The sequence below is a fragment of the Anser brachyrhynchus genome (assembly GCF_964034855.1).
Source record: "Anser brachyrhynchus genome assembly, contig: SCAFFOLD_425, whole genome shotgun sequence".
In the NCBI taxonomy this organism is placed as follows: Eukaryota; Metazoa; Chordata; class Aves; order Anseriformes; family Anatidae; genus Anser; species Anser brachyrhynchus.
Window position 1 is genome coordinate 12,647 of NW_027663567.1, and position 16,192 is coordinate 28,838.

The 16,192-nt window shown below is 62.0% G+C and overlaps 1 protein-coding gene and 1 long non-coding RNA gene across 2 annotated transcripts; one reads left to right on the plus strand and one right to left on the minus strand.

Annotated features, from left to right (window-relative positions):
* Window positions 1–112: 112 nt before the first annotated feature.
* RUSF1 (RUS family member 1) lies at window positions 113–13,606 on the minus strand (the record flags this gene model as incomplete). Its single annotated transcript, XM_080609444.1, is given in 16 exon segments — window positions 113–434; window positions 546–626; window positions 1,369–1,530; window positions 2,461–2,531; window positions 2,660–2,717; window positions 3,739–3,832; window positions 3,834–3,969; window positions 5,355–5,425; window positions 6,197–6,298; window positions 7,079–7,187; window positions 7,289–7,321; window positions 9,099–9,144; window positions 10,593–10,626; window positions 10,628–10,708; window positions 12,418–12,495; window positions 13,340–13,606. Coding segments are annotated over 16 exon segments (1,539 nt in total), but the record flags the coding sequence as incomplete, so codon positions are not given.
* Window positions 13,607–13,899: 293 nt separating this feature from the next.
* LOC308187271 lies at window positions 13,900–15,632 on the plus strand. The gene is made up of 2 exons (XR_013944558.1): window positions 13,900–14,595; window positions 14,913–15,632. It is a non-coding gene; the product is annotated as an uncharacterized lncRNA (long non-coding RNA).
* Window positions 15,633–16,192: the final 560 nt, after the last annotated feature.

Genomic DNA, 16,192 nt, shown 5'->3' on the forward strand with positions numbered 1-16,192 from the left:
CGCCCCAAAACCTCAAATGCGTGTCCCAAATCCGATGAAATCCCCCCCGAAATGCTCCAAAACACCAAGGCTCCCCCGAAATGCCCCAAAACCATCCCGAACGACCCCAAAAAACCGTCCTCGAACTTTGCTTTTTTGAAAACGGCCGGAAGGGGGGAAAAAGAGAAAAAAAAAATGCAAGTTTTTGTAAATCACCCCCAAAACTGGGGAAATTTGATCCCATCGTCCAAAAAAAGCAATTTTCGCTCCTCGCGCTCCCCGGGCGCCGTTTTTGGGGCCGTTTTAGGGGAAATAAGGTGCATTGGGGGGGGGGCGTGGTCAAGGTGGGCGGGGCTTATCCTCCGAAGCCCCGCCCTCCAGCCCCGCCCAGTCGAGCCGCCATTCGTCGGGGGCCAGCTGGTGCCGGTGTGTCAGCCAACCGGCGTTGGCCAAGCCTGTGAGGGGGCGGGAAGGGTGATGACGTCACGGCGGGATGATGACGTCATGGTGATGACGTCATGGTGATGACGTCATGGTGATGACGTCATGGTGATGACATCACGTACCGCGTAAGAAGGCGGGGCCAAGGGCGGTGTCCCACAGCCGCGAGCTCTCGGCCACCGCGGCCCACGGCACCGAGCCCGGCGCTGGAGGGGGGACAACGGGGGAGGGGGGGACGTGTCGCCGGCGGGGAACCCCGAAATCCCACCCCGGGACCCCAAAATCCACCCCTGCGACCCCCGGAAATGCCATCGGGACCCCAAAAAACGTCCCCGGGACCCCGAAAACCCAACCGCGCGCCCCAAAATGGCCCCAGGGAGCCCCAAAACCAAGCCCAGGAACCAGCAAAGTCCCCCTTGAGGACCCCCAAAACCACCTCGAGGACCCCCAAAACCACCCTAGGGTCCCCCCCAACCCCCCAGGACCCCCCAAACCACCTCGAGAACCCCAAAACCACCTCGGGGACCCCAAAACCACCTCCAGGACCCCTGAAATCACCCCGGAGACCCCCAAAACCACCGCGGGGACCCCCCCCAATCCCCCAGGACCCCCCAAGCCACCTTGAGGACCCCCAGAACCACCTCGAGGACCCCCAAAACCACCCTAGGGACCCCCCCGAACCCCCCAGAACCCCCCAAACCACCTCAAGGACCCCCCCAACCCCCTCCCGGACCCCCAAACCACCCCAAGGACCCCCCCCAACCCCCCCAAACCACCTCAAGGACCCCCCCAACCCCCCCCAACCCCCCAGGACCCCCCCCCGACCCCCCAAACCACCTCGAGGACCCCCCCAAACCACCCTAGGGATCCCCCCAGCCGCCCCCAGCCCCCCCAGAACCCCCCCCAAGACCCCCCGAGGACCCCACCCCCCCTACCCCCGGCACTCACGGCAGCGGCGCAGGCGCTGCTGCAGGCGGCGCAGGGCAGCACCCATGGGTGCCCCCGGGGGCAGGTCGGGGCCCAGCAGCTCCTCCAGCAGCAGGGCGTGGGCGCAGGCCCGCAGGGGGGCGTCGGGGGGGGCCCCGTGTCGCAGCCCCACCCCCACCCAGCCTGGGGGGGGGGCGGGGAACCCATCGTTAATTGGGGACCCCTCCCCCGTTGGGTTGGAGACCCCCCTATTGGGTTGAGGACCCCCCCGTTGGGTTGGGGACCCCCCCACTGAGTTGGGGACCCCCCCGTTGAGTTGAAGACCCTCCGTATTGGGTTGGGGACCCCCCCATTGGGTTGGGGACCCCCCCATTGGGTTGGGGACCCCCCCTTTTGGGGTTTGAGACCCCCCCCGTTGGGTTCAGGACCCCCCAGATGGGTTGGGGACCCCCACATTGGGTTGATGACCCCCCCCCCGTTGGGTTCAGGACCCCCCAGTTGGGTTGGGGTCTCTCCATTGAGTTGGGGACCCCCCCGTTGAGTTGGGGACCCCCCCATTGGGTTGAGGAGCCCCCCCCTCGTTGGGTTTGGGACCCCCCCCGTTGGGTTGGGGACCCCCCCTATTGGGTTGGGGACCCCCCCTGTTGGGGTTGGGACCCCTCTCATTGCCATTGTAGACCCCTACGATGGGCGGGGGACCCCAAATCCGGGGACCCCCCCCCAGACTGAGGACCCCTCCCCAATTTGGGGACCCCCCCTTTAATTTTGGGGACCCCCCCACAAATTTTGGGACCCCCACCCCAAGACCGGATCCCCCATACCCCAAAACCAGAGCCCCCACCCCAAACCGGGGACCCCCCTCAAACCGGGGACACCCCCCCCATTTTAGGGACCCCCCCCGATTTTGGGGACCCCCAATTTTGGTGCCCCCCTCCCCCAAAAAAACGGTGCCCCTGTACACAAAAACTGGATCCTGCACCCCAAAACCGGATCCCCTGCCCCAAAACCGGAGCCCCAACCCCAAAACTGGGGACCCCCCCCAGACTGAGGACCCCTCCCCAATTTGGGGACCCCCCAATTTCGCCCCCCCCCCCATAATTTCGGGGCCCCCACCTTGGCTGGGGCGCAGCACGATGACGTAGTCGCGGGTACCGCACTCCACCGCCTTCCTCAGCTCGGCCTCGCTGCGGGGACAAATTTGGGGACCCCCCACCCCGATTGGGGACCCCTCCCCGATTTGAGGACCCCACCCCGATTTGGGGACCCCCCCCCAGACCCCCGATTTCCCACCCCCAACCCCCCTCCTCCTCACCTCTTGACCAGGCGGTGCAGGGGGGCGCCCAGGTGGAGGCGCAGGCGGGTGCCGAAGCCTGGGGGGGACGTTGGGGGGCGTTGGGGGGTGTTGGGGGGCGTTGGGGGGGCGTTGGGGGGCATTTGGGGGGGCGTTGGGGGGGTGTTGGGGGGCGTTGGGGGGGTGTTGGGGGCATTGGGGGGATGTTGGGGGGTGTTGGGGGGCCGTTGGAGGGGCGTTGGGGGGAGTTGGGGGGCGTTGGGGGGCATTTAGGGGGCGTTGGGGGGCCGTTGGGGGGGCATTGGGGGGCGTTGGGGGGTGTTGGGGGGGCGTTGGGTGACACTGGGTGACGCTGGGTGACACGAGGGTAAGGTTGAGTGACACCGAGTGACACAGGGGTGACATTGGGTGACACAAGGGTGTCATTGGGTGACGTTGGGTGACACTGGGGTGATACTGGGTGACGTTGGGTGACGTTGGGTGACAAAAGGGTGTCACTGGGTGACGTGGGGTGACACTGGGTGACGTTGGGTGATGTTGGGTGACGTTGGGGGGCATTGGGTGACAAAACGGTGATGTTGGGTGACACAGCGGTGACGCTGGGTGACGTTGGGTGACACAAAGGTGACACAAGGGTGACACTGGGTGACGCTGAGTGGCACGGGGGTGACGCTGGGTGATGTGGGGTGACACGAGGGTGACGTTGGGTGGCGTTGGGTGACACCAGGTGACACAGGGGTGACGGGTGACACCGGGTGACAAAAGGGTGACGTTGGGTGACACGGGGGTGATGTTGGGTGATGTTGGGTGACACAGGGGTGATACTGGGTGACACTGGGTGACACCAGGTGACACGGGGGGTGACGTTGGGTGACGCTGGGTGACACCAGGTGACAAGGGGGTGACGTTGGGTGGCACAGGGGTGACACCGGGTGACACAAGGGTGACACAAGGGTGACCTTGGGCAACGTTGGGTGGCACTGGGGGACGCTGGGTGGCACCGGGTGACGGGGGGGGGTGACATCACGTGACAAGGGGGGGAGAGTGACATCACGTGACCCCGGGGCGACGCCCCCACCCCCCCCCACCCCTGCACTCACCGGGCAGCAGCGGCTCGCGGGGGTTGACCTCCTCCGGGCCGGGCACGCTGATGACGTCAGCGGCGGGGGGGCGTGGCCGGGGGCTCGTGGGCGGGGCTCGGCCGCAAGGCCCCGCCCAGGGCGAGGCGGAGGCGGGGCCTGTTGAGGGTGGGCAGGCGGAGGGCCCCCACCGCCCCCACGTTGCAGCCCAGGTGGGCGCCCACCAGCAGGGCCACCAGCACCCAGCTCAGCCTGCGGGGGTGGGGGGGGGGGCGTTTCCCATCAGCCCCCGGGGCGCGGGGCCCTGGGGGGGGTCCCCGCCCCTTCCCATCAGCCCCTGTGGCGCCCCGATCCCAGCAGCCCCTGCGGTTCCACCGCCAATCGCTGAGCTTCTCCCCACGGGCCGAAATGAAAGTGAAAGTCCTCCCATATCCCATCAGCCCCTGGGGCACGGAGCCTTCCCATGAGCCCCTGGGGTTCCCCACCCCTTCCCATCAGCCCCTGCGGCGCCCCGATCCCAGCAGCCCCTGCGGTTCCCCCGCCAATCGCTGAGCTTCTCCCCATGGACAAAAATGAAAATGAAAGCACCAAAATGAAAGTGAAAGTCCTCCCATATCCCATCAGCCCCTGGGGCACGGAGCCTTCCCATGAGCCCCTGGGGTTCCCCGCCCCTTCCCATCAGCCCCTGCAGCGCCCCGATCCCAGCAGCCCCTGCGGTTCCTCCGCCAATCGCTGAGCGTCTCCCCATGGACAAAAACAAAAGTGAAAGCACCAAAACGAAAGTGAAAGTCCTCCCGTATCCCATCAGCCCCTGGGGCACGGAACCTTCCCATGAGCCCCTGGGGGTCCCCCGCCCCTTCACCATCAGCCCCTGCGGTTGGCCAGCCAATCGCGGAGCCTCTCCCCGTGGGCAGAAACGGAAGCGAAAGGCTGAAACGGAAGGAAAGTCCTCCCGTATCCCATCAGCCCCTGGGGCACGGAGCCTTCCCATGAGCCCCTGGGGTTCCCCGCCCCTTCCCATCAGCCCCTTGCGGTGCCCCGATCCTAGCAGCCCCTGCGGTTCCCCCGCCAATTGCTGAGCTTCTCCCCACGGGCCGAAACGAAAGTGAAAGCACCAAAATGAAAGTGAATGTCCTCCCGTACCCCATCAGTCCCTGGGGCACGGAACCTCCCCGTGAGCCCCCGGGGGTCCCCCGCCCCTTCCCATCAGCCCCTGCGGTTGGCCAGCCAATGGCTGAGCCTCTCCCCGTGGGCAGAAACGAAAGTGAAAGGCCGAAACGAAAGTGAAAGTCCTCCCGTATCCCATCAGCCCTTGGGGCACCCAACCTTCCCATGAGCCTCTGGGGCTCCCCACCCCTTCCCATCAGCCCCTGCGGTGCCCCAATCCCAGCAGCCCCTGCGGTTCCCCCACCAATCGCTAAGGTTCTCCCCATGGGTCGAAACGAAAGTGAAAGTCCTCCCGTATCCCATCAGCCCCTGGGGCACGGAACCTTCCCATGAGCCTCTGGGGCTCCCCGCCCCTTCCCTTGGCGAGGCCCCGCCCCCTCCCTAAGCCCCGCCCACCAATCAGACCACGCCCCCTTCTTTAGGCCACGCCCACCAGACAGGCCACGCCCCCCTAAGCCCCGCCCCCTCACCAGGGCCGCCCCTCCAGCAGGGGCAGCAGCAGCAGCGCCAGCGCCAGGCCCACGGCGTTCACCAGCGTCTCCTGCCCAGTATAAACCAGTAAGGACCAGTAAGGACCAGTAAGGACCAGTATGGACCAATATGGACCAGTACAGACCCAATATAGGCCAGTACGGACCAGTACGGGCCACATACAGCTCCCATTATGAGCCAGTTGCCTTCCCAGCACTCCCAGTAGGAAACAGTCCCCCTCCCAGTTCCTCCCAGTATGCTCAGTATGAACTGGGTCCACCCCCCCAGTGCTCCCAGTACCAACCGGTTGCTCCCCCCCCAAGGTCCTCCCAGTGCTCCCAGTTCCCCTCCCACTGGTCCCAGTATGAATCAGCTGCCCTTCTGATACCTCCCGGTGCGCCTGGTTTCCCTCCCAGTGCTCCCAGTATGAACTCGTTCCCCCCCCCAGTTCCTCCTAGTTCCCATCCCAGTGGTCCCAGTTTGAACCAGCTGCCCTCCCAATAACTCCCAGTGCTCCCAGTTCCCTTCCCAGAGCTCCCAGTTGCCCTCCCAGTACTCCCAGTATGAACTGGTTCCCCTCCCAGTTCCCGCCAGTATGAACCAGTTCCCCTCCCAGCGCTCCAGGTACTAACCAGTTGCCCTCCCAGTGCTCCCAGTTCCCCTCCCAGTCCCTCCCAGTCCCCTCCCAGTCCCTCCCAGTCCCCCCCAACCCCCTCCCAGTCCCCCCCCAATCCCCTCCCAGTCCCTCCCAGTCCCCCCCAATCCCCTCCCAGCACCCCCCAATCCCCTCCCAGTGCCCCCCCAGCCCCTCCCAGTGCCTCCCAGTCCAAACCAGTCGCACCTGGCTGCCGTCCTTGGCGCTCACCTCGGCCGCGTTCTCCCTGCGGGCCTGGTGCACGGCCACGGCCGCCCGCGTGGCCCCGCCCGCCACCGCCACTGCGCTCTGGGGACACCAGTAACACCCAGTGCCTCCCAGTGCCTCCCAGTAACACCCCAGTGCCTCCCAGTGCCACCCCAGTGCCTCCCAGTGCTGCCGCAACGGCACCCTGGTAGCTCCCAGTGCCATCCCAGTGCCACCCAGTGGCCCCCGACGGCACCTCGATGCCAGCCAGTGCCACCCCAGTGTCACCCAGTGCCTCCCAGTAACACCCAGTGCCTCCCAGTACCGCCCAGTGCCTCCCAGTGCCACCCCAGTGCCTCCCAGTGCCGCCGCAACGGGGACCCCAGTAGCTCCCAGTGACATCCCAGTGCCACCCAGTGGCCCCCGATGGCACCCCGATGCCACCCAGTGCCACCCCAGTGTCACCCAGTGCCTCCCAGTAACACCCAGTGCCTCCCAGTACCGCCCCAGTGCCTCCCAGTACCTCCCAGTAACACCCCAGTGCCTCCCAGTAACACCCCAGTGCCTCCCAGTACCACTCACTCCCACCCCAGTGCCTCCCAGTCCCACCCCAGCCCCTCCAGTATCCCTCTGACGTCACCCCAGTATCCCCCAGTATCCCCCAGTACCGCCCTAACCCCTCCCCACCACCAAGCCCCGCCCCCTCCACTCAAGCCCCGCCCCCATGACGCCACACCCCGCCCCCAGGGCCCCCAACCCCACCCCAAGCCCCGCCCCCAAGCCCCGCCCCTCCCACCCAAGCCCCGCCCCCTCCCACCCCAAGCCCCGCCCCCACCCCGAGGCCCCGCCCCCCGGCGAGGCCCCCGCCCCCTATGACGTCACACCTTGGCCATGGCCGCCGCCCCCAGCAGCAGCGGCCCCGCCCCCCCGCAGCCGGGCGCCAGCAGCTCCAGCACCAGCCCCCACGTCGTTGATGACGTCAGCGGCCAGCCTGCGGGGGGCGGGGCCAAGGTCACGTGACGGGGCGGGGCCTCAAGGGGGGCGGGGCCTCTGCCCAAAGGGGGCGGGGTTTGGGGGGGGGGGGTCGCTCACCGCCATTGCTTGGCCTCGCAGTCCAGGGAGGGCCTGCGGGGAGGAGGAGGGACCAGTATGGACCAGTATAAACCAGTATGGACCGGTATAGATCAGTACGGACCAGTATGGACCAGTATAAACCAGTATGGACCAGGACAACACAAACTAATATAAACCAATATGGATCAGTAGTAGCCAGTATAGACCGCTATAAACTAATATAGACCAGTATGGAGCAATATAAACCAGTATGGACTGGTATAGATCAGTACGGACCAGCATGGCTCAACATAGACCAGTATGGACCAGTACAACACAAACTAGTATAGACCAATATGGACCAGTAGTAGCCAGTATAGACCACTATAAACCAATATAGACCAGTATGGAGCAATATAAACCAGTATGGACTGGTATAGATCAGTACGGACCAGTATGGACCAGCATAAACCAGTATGGACCGGTATAGATCAGTACGGACCAGTATGGACCAGTATAAACCAGTATGGACCGGTACAACACAAACTAGTATAGGCCAATATGGACCAGTAGTAGCCAGTATAGACCACTATAAACCAATATAGACCAGTATGGAGCAATATAAACCAGTATGGACTGGTATAGATCAGTACGGACCAGTATGGACCAGTATAGATCAGTGCGGACCAGCATAGCCCAATATAGACCAGTATGGACCAGTACAACACAAACTAGTATAGACCAATATGGACCAGTAGTAGCCAGTATAGACCACTATAAACCAATATAGACCAGTACGGAGCAGTATAAACCAGTATGGACTGGTATAGATCAGTAGACACCAGTATGGACCAACATAGACCAGTATGGACCAGTATAGATCAGTACGGACCAGCATGGCTCAACATAGACCAGTATGGACCAGTACAACACAAACTAGTACAGACCAATATGGACCAGTAGTAGCCAATATAGACCACTATAAACCAATATAGACCAGTATGGAACAGTATAAACCAGTATGAACCAGTATAGGTCAGTATGGGCCAGTACCAACCAATATGAACCAGTACCAACCAGCATAAACCAGCATGACCCAATATAGACCAGTATGGGCCAGTGCAACCCAAACCAGTATAGTCCAGCATGGACCAGTACTAGCCAGTATAGACCACTACAAACCAGTATAGACCAGTATGGAGCAGTACTAACCAATATGGACCAGCATAAACCAGTATGGCCCAATATAGACCAATATGGACCAGTACAAACCAAGCCAGTATAGCTCAGTATGCACCAGTACTAACCAGTATAGACAACTATAAACCAGTATGGACCACTATGGACCAATATGATCCAGTGCAAACCAGTATAGACCAGTATGGACCAGTATAAACCAGTATGCTCCAGTACAGACCAGCACAGATAAATATGGACCAGTATGGACCGCTACAGACCAATATAGACCAGTACATACCAGTATAGATCAGTACAAACTAATATGGCCCAGTATAAACCACTATGGGCCAGTAGGCCCCATTGCTCCCAGTAACACCCCAAGTGCTCCCAGTGACAACCAGTCTCACCTCCCAGTGCTCCCAATAGTCCCTCCCAGTCCTCCCAGTAACCCCAGTGACCCCTCCCAGTACCTCCCAGTACCTCCCAGTAACCCCCAATGACCCCTACCAGTGCTCCCAGTAACTCCCAGTAACCACAATGACCCCTCCCAGTAACCCCCAGTACCTCCCAGTAAGCCCAATGACCCCTCCCAGTGCTCCCAGTCCCTCCCAGTACCCCCAGTGACCCCTCCCAGTCCCTCCCAGTCCATCCCAGTGCCCCCAATGCTCACCCCTGGAGCCAGGCGAAGGCGATGCGCGTCACCATCCCCAGCCCATCTGCGGGGGCACCATTTTGGGGTGAAATCAGGCAATTTTGGGGCATCCCCAAACATTTAATTCAAAATCACCAAATTTTGGGGTGAAATCAGGCAGATTTGGGAAAAAATAGGATTTGGGAAAGAAATGTGGAGATTTTGGGGTGAAATCGGGGAGATTTGGGAAAACTATAGAAATTGGGAATGAATTCTGGGAATTTTGGGGTGAAATCAGGAGATTTGGGAAAAAATAGAATTTGGGCATGAAATTTGGAAATTTAGGGGTGAAATCGGAGAGATTTGGGAAAAACGAGAATTTGGGAATGAAATCTGGGGATTTTGGGGTGAAATCGGAGAGATTTGGGAAAAAAGAGAATTTGGGAATTAAATGAGGGGATTTTGGGGTGAAATCAGGGAGATTTGGGGAAAATGTAAAATTCGGGAATGGAATCTGGAGATTTTCAGGTGAAGTCAGGGAGATTTGGGAAAAAAGAATTTGGGAATAAAATCAGGGGATTTTGGGGTGAAATCAAGGAGATTTGGGAAAAATGAGAATTTGGGAATGAAGTCTGAAAATTTTGGGGGGAGACTTGGGAGATTTGGGAAAAATATAGAATTTGGGAATGAAATCTGGGCATTTTCGGGTGAAATCAGGTAGATTTGGGATAGAAATGGGGTTTGGGGAGTGAAATCAGGGAATTTTGGGGTAAAATCGGGGAGATTGGGAAAAAATACAATTTGGGAATGAATTCAGGGAATTTGGGGTGAAATCAGAAAGATTTGGGAAAAAAGAATTTAGGAATGGAATCAGAATTCTGGGATGAAATCAGGGAGATTTTGGAAAAAGAGAATTTGGGAATGAAATCAGGGAATTTTAGGGTGAAATCAGAGGGAATTGGGAAAAAATAGAATTTGGGAATGAAATTAGGGATTTTGGGGTGAAATCAGAGAGATGCAGGATAAAAATGGATTTGGAGAGTGGAATCGGGAGAATTTGGGTTAAATCATGGAATTTTGGGACATAAAAGAATTTGGGGAGGCGAATCAGAGATTTTGGGGTGAAAAGGGGGATTTTGGGGTGAAAAGGGGGATTTTGGGGCAAAAATGAAGGTTCTGGGGGTCACCAGATTTTGAAAGGAAACTTCAATGTTTTTGGACACTATTGAAGATTTTGGGGTCAAAGCGAGAAAGTGGGAGAGGACAGGGGAATTTGGGTGAAACTGGGGGATTTTGGGGGGTGCCGGACCCAATTTTGGGGTGAAAAAGGGGGATTTTGGGGTAAAATTGAAGGTTTTGGCGCCGCCAGATTTTGAGGGGAAACCCGAGCATTTTGGGGACACTACCGAAGATTTCGGGGCCAAAATGAAAAACTGGGGGGGGGAACAGGGGAAATTTGGGGTGAAACCGGGGGATTTTGGGGGTGCCGGAGCCGGTTTTGGGGCGAAAAAGGGGGATTTTGGGTCGACTCACCGCGCAGCACCCAGGTGAGGGTGGCCCCCGGTGGCGGTGGCCGCGCTGTCCCCGACCCCCACGGTCTGGAGCACGGCGCGGGTGGAGAGGGTCCCGGTCACGGTGCTGCACAGCGCCTGCCAGTACAAACCAGTAAGAACCAGTACGGACCAGTATAAACCAGTAAGAACCAGTATGGACCAGTATCAATAGCCACTAAGGCCCAACTCACTCCCAGTAACTCCCAGTGCTCCCAGTAAGCCCCCAGGGTGCCAGAATGTTCACCAGGGTGCTGCACAGCACCTCCCAGTAAGCACCAGTACAAACCAGTAAGAACCAGTATGAACCAGTAAGCACTAATAACCCCCGCTAGCAATAACCAGTAAGGCTCTGCTCCTTCCCAGTAACTCCCAGTGCTCCCAGTAAGGCCCCAGGGTGCCAAAACACCCCTCAGGGCGCTGCACAGCGCCTCCCAGTAAGCACCAGTACAAACCAGTAAGAACCAGTAAAAACTAACTTTCTTCTGTCCCTTCCCAGTCCCCTCCCAGTGCTCCCAGTTGCCTCCCAGTGCCTCCCAGTTCCCCCAATCCCCTCCCAGTCCCCTCCCAGTCCCCCCAGTCCCCCCCAGTCCCCTCCCAGTCCCTCCCAATCCCCTCCCAGTCCCTCCCAATCCCCTCCCAGTCCCTCCCACTCCCTCCCAGTCCCTCCCAGTCCCCCCCAATCCCCTCCCAGTCCCTCCCAGTCCCCCCCCAATCCCCTCCCAGTCCCCCCCAGTCCCCTCCCAGTCCCTCCCAATCCCCTCCCAGTCCCTCCCAGTCCCCCCCAATCCCCTCCCAGTCCCCCCCAGCCCCTCCCAGTCCCTCCCAGTCCCTCCCAGTCCCCCCCAGTCCCCCTCCCAGTCCCTCCCAATCCCCTCCCAGTCCCTCCCAGTCCCTCCCAGTCCCCCCCAGTCCCCTCCCAGTCCCCCCCAATCCCCTCCCAGTCCCTCCTAGACCCCCCCAATCCCCTCCCACCCCCTCCCAGTCCCCCCCAGTCCCCTCCCAGTCCCTCCCAATCCCCTCCCAGTCCCCCCCAGCCCCTCCCAGTCCCTCCCAGTCCCCCCCAGTCCCTCCCAGTCCCTCCCAATCCCCTCCCAGTCCCTCCCAGTCCCTCCAGTCCCCCCCAGTCCCCCCCAATCCCCTCCCAGTCCCTCCCAGACCCCCCCAATCCCTCCCAATCCCCTCCCAGTCCCTCCCACTCCCTCCCAGTCCCTCCCAGTTCCCCCAATCCCCTCCCAGTCCCCTCCCAGTCCCCCCCAGTCCCCTCCCAGTCCCTCCCAATCCCCTCCCAGTCCCTCCAATCCCCTCCCAGTCCCTCCCACTCCCTCCCAGTCCCTCCCAGTCCCCCCCAATCCCCTCCCAGTCCCTCCCAGTCCCCCCCCAATCCCCTCCCAGTCCCCCCCAGTCCCTCCCAATCCCCTCCCAGTCCCTCCCAGTCCCCCCCAATCCCCTCCCAGTCCCCCCCAGCCCCTCCCAGTCCCTCCCAGTCCCCCCCAGTCCCCTCCCAGTCCCTCCCAATCCCCTCCCAGTCCCCCCCAGCCCCTCCCAGTCCCTCCCAGTCCCCCCCAGTCCCCTCCCAGTCCCTCCCAGTCCCTCCCAATCCCCTCCCAGTCCCTCCCAGTCCCCCCCAGTCCCCCCCAATCCCCTCCCAGTCCCTCCCAGACCCCCCCAATCCCCTCCCAGTCCCTCCCAGACCCCCCCAATCCCCTCCCACCCCCTCCCAGTCCCCCCCAATCCCCTCCCAGTCCCTCCCAGTCCCCCCCAGTCCCCTCCCACCCCCCCCACCCCCCCCCCCGTGCCCCCAGTACCTGCAGCCCGTCCCAGCACTGGTACCGCCCGTAGTCGGCGCTGACGCTCTCGGGGTACCCCTGGGGCAGCAGCAGGCGCTGGGGGGGGGAGGGGGGGGGGGTCAGGACCCCCAATCCCCCCCCCCAAAATTCTGGGACCCCCCCCAAAACCCCCCCCGAGACCCCAAAACTCCCCCAAATCCCCCCAGACCCCAAATGTCCCCCCCGGGACCCCCCAAATCCCCCCCCCAGGACCCCCCCAAGACCCCAAATCCCCCCCCCAACCCCCCCCTCCCCCCCTAAACGCCCCCCAAGCCCCCCCCCGGACCCCAAATCCCCCCCCAGTGCCCCCCCAAAGACCCCAAATGTCCCCCCCAGCCCCCCAAAGTCCCCCCAAGACCCCCCCAAATCCCCCCAACCCCCCCCAGGACCCCCCCCAAGACCCCAAATCCCCCCCCCAGCCCCCCAAATCCCCCCAGGACCCCCCCAAGACCCCAAATACCCCCCAAATGCCCCCCAGACCCCCCAGTGCCCCCCCCCAAGACCCCAAATGCCCCCCCCCAGCCCCCCCCAGCCCCCAAATGACCCCCAGACCCCCCCCAAATCCCCCCCATTTCCCCCCTCCCTCCCTCCAGACCCCCCCCAAGACCCCAAATCCCCCCCCAATCTCCCCAAGCCCCCCCCTTCCCCCCTCCCCCCCCAAAGACCCCCCCCAGGACCCCCCCCAGGACCCCCCCTCCCCCCCTCCCCCCCCCAAATCCCCCCAACCCCCCCCTCCCCCACCCCCTTGCCCCTCCCCGTCCCCCCCGCCCCCCCTCCCCTCCCCTCCCCCACCTCCGCCGCCCTCCGCAGCCGCCCCGCGCCCCCCCCTCCCCCCTCCCCCTCCCCCTCCCCTCCCCCCCCCCCCGCCGGGAGCCGCCGCAGCCCCCCCCCCCCCCGGTACCGCGCGGCCTCGCGGCGCCCCCCACAGCTCCCGGCACAGCGGGGGGGGGGGCGGCGCCACGTGACCGGGGGGGGCCCTCACGTGACCCGTCACGTGAGCCCCGGGCTGGGGGGGGGGCACCGGCGGCACCGGGGGGGGGGGAGGGGGAGCGGGGGGGGGGAGGGGAGGGGGCCGGGAGCGCGCCGCGGAGTCGCCGCCGCCGCCATCTTGGGAACGGGTCCGGGGCTCGGGGAGGGGGCGCTCTAGGACGGTCCTCCGGGACTCTATGGTCGCCGGGAGGGCGCTCTAGGACAGAGGTCCTCCACGACTCTATGGTAACTCCGCGGACTCTCTAGGAGGGAGGGCCTCCGGGACTCTATGGTCACAGGGAGGGCGCTCTAGGACAGAGGTCCTCCAGGTCTCTATGGTCACAGGGAGGGCGCTCTAGGACAGAGGTCCTCCAGGTCTCTATGGTCGCCGGGAGGGCGCTCTAGGACAGAGGTCCTCCACGACTCTATGGTAACTCCGCGGACTCTCTAGGAGGGAGGGCCTCCGGGACTCTATGGTCACAGGGAGGGCGCTCTAGGACACAGGTCCTCCACGACTCTATGGTCGCCGGGAGGGCGCTCTAGGACAGAGGTCCTCCACGACTCTATGGTAACTCCGCGGACTCTCTAGGAGGGAGGGCCTCCGGGACTCTGTGGTCACAGGGAGGGCGCTCTAGGACACAGGTCCTCCAGGTCTCTATGGTCGCCGCGTGGGCGCTCTGGGAGGGAGGGCCTCCGGAACTCTATGGTCACGGGGAGGGCGCTCTAGGAAGGTCCTCCGGGACTCTGTGGTCGCGGGGAGGGCGCTCTAGGACAGAGGTCCTCCAGGTCTCTATGGTCACAGGGAGGGCGCTCTAGGACAGAGGTCCTCCAGGTCTCTATGGTCGCCGGGAGGGCGCTCTAGGACAGAGGTCCTCCACGACTCTATGGTAACTCCGCGGACTCTCTAGGAGGGAGGGCCTCCGGGACTCTATGGTCACAGGGAGGGCGCTCTAGGACACAGGTCCTCCACGACTCTATGGTCGCCGGGAGGGCGCTCTAGGACAGAGGTCCTCCACGACTCTATGGTAACTCCGCGGACTCTCTAGGAGGGAGGGCCTCCGGGACTCTGTGGTCACAGGGAGGGCGCTCTAGGACACAGGTCCTCCAGGTCTCTATGGTCGCCGCGTGGGCGCTCTGGGAGGGAGGGCCTCCGGAACTCTATGGTCACGGGGAGGGCGCTCTAGGAAGGTCCTCCGGGACTCTGTGGTCGCGGGGAGGGCGCTCTAGGACAGAGGTCCTCCAGGTCTCTATGGTCACGCCGCGGACTCTCTGGGACGGAGGTCCTCCGAGACTCTATGGTCACCAGGAGGGCGTTCTAGTAAGGTCCTCCGAGACTCTATGGTCACGGGGAGGGCGCTCTAAGACAAAGGTCCTCCACGGCTCTATGGTCAGTCCGCGGACTCTCTGGGAGGGAGGGCCTCCGGGACTCTATGGTCACAGGGAGGGCGCTCTAGGACAGAGGTCCTCCAGGACTCTATGGTCACTGCGTAGACTCTAGGAGGGAGGGCCTCCGGGACTCTATGGTCACCAGGTGGGCGCCCTAGGAGGGCGGTCCTCCACATCTCTATGGTCACTGCCTGGGTTGTATTAGGAGGTCCTCCACGTCTCTATGGTCACTACGTGGACTCGCTAGGACAAAGGTCCTCCGGGACTCTATGGTCACCGTGTTAGCGTTGGGGAGAATCGAATGGATGTTTTATTAATGTCTCTTAGCTGATGGGTCATACAGTATAATTAAGCATTGCCGAACGTACTTACATTATCAATTAATTTATGTATGCTGGGAAGTTTAGGGAGCATATTATCAAATAATCTATGTATACTGGGAAACTTAGGGAGTATACCGAGCAGTCAAATGAATCTTTGGAGGGGAACCCTGGGAGGGAACAGGTACAGCCTGACCTTGGATAAGGGCCTGGAAGCGCTGAAATGAGGTGAAGCAGAACCAAGGAGCGGAGGGAGCATGCGTCGAGTGAGAAAGGTGAAAAGTTTAGCGGAGAGGAAGACTCCTTACTTCATCTGGACGACCACCAGAGTGCGCCACGCATGTGCAAATGGGAGGAGAGCTAATTAGAATGGAATGCGAGGCTGATGTTGCCACCTGTAATGAATACGTATGCCTTACGCAATGTTGGGTGTATAAATGATGGCTGGGAAGTAACGGGACTCGAAGCCAGATTTGGGCACCTGCCCCGGCTTCCAGCGCTGAATAAAGCACCTTCATAGAATCACTTGGTGGTTATGTGGCTGCTACGCTAACAACCGGGCAGCCTTTCTAGGAGGGAGGTCCTCCAGCTGTCTATGGTCGCCCCTTGTGCTCTCTAGGAGGAAAGTCCTCCAGATCTCTATGGTTACGGGGTGGGCGCTCTAGGAAGAAGGTCCTCCACATCTCTATGGTCACCCCTTGGGTTCCATTCGGCAGCCCTCCAGGTCTCTATGGTCACGAGGTGGGCTCTCTAGGAGAAAGGTCCTCCGAGACTCTGTGGTCACTGTGGAGACTCTCTAGGAAGGAGGTCCTCCAGGACTCTATGGTCGCTGCATGGAAAAGTCCTCCAGGTCTCTATGGTCACGGGTTGGACTCTCTAGGAAGAAAGTCCTCCGAGTCTTTATGGTCTTCCACTAAAACCGTCCTAGAAGGGAGGTCCTCCAGCACTCTATGGTTTGAAGTCCTCCACCTCTCTATGGTTGCCAGCACAGCCCCACGTGCCCACGGGACACTCTAGCCCACCTCCCCGGTCTCTATGGCCCCGCAGCCCCTCTGGCCCTTCTTCCCCCCTCTCTATGG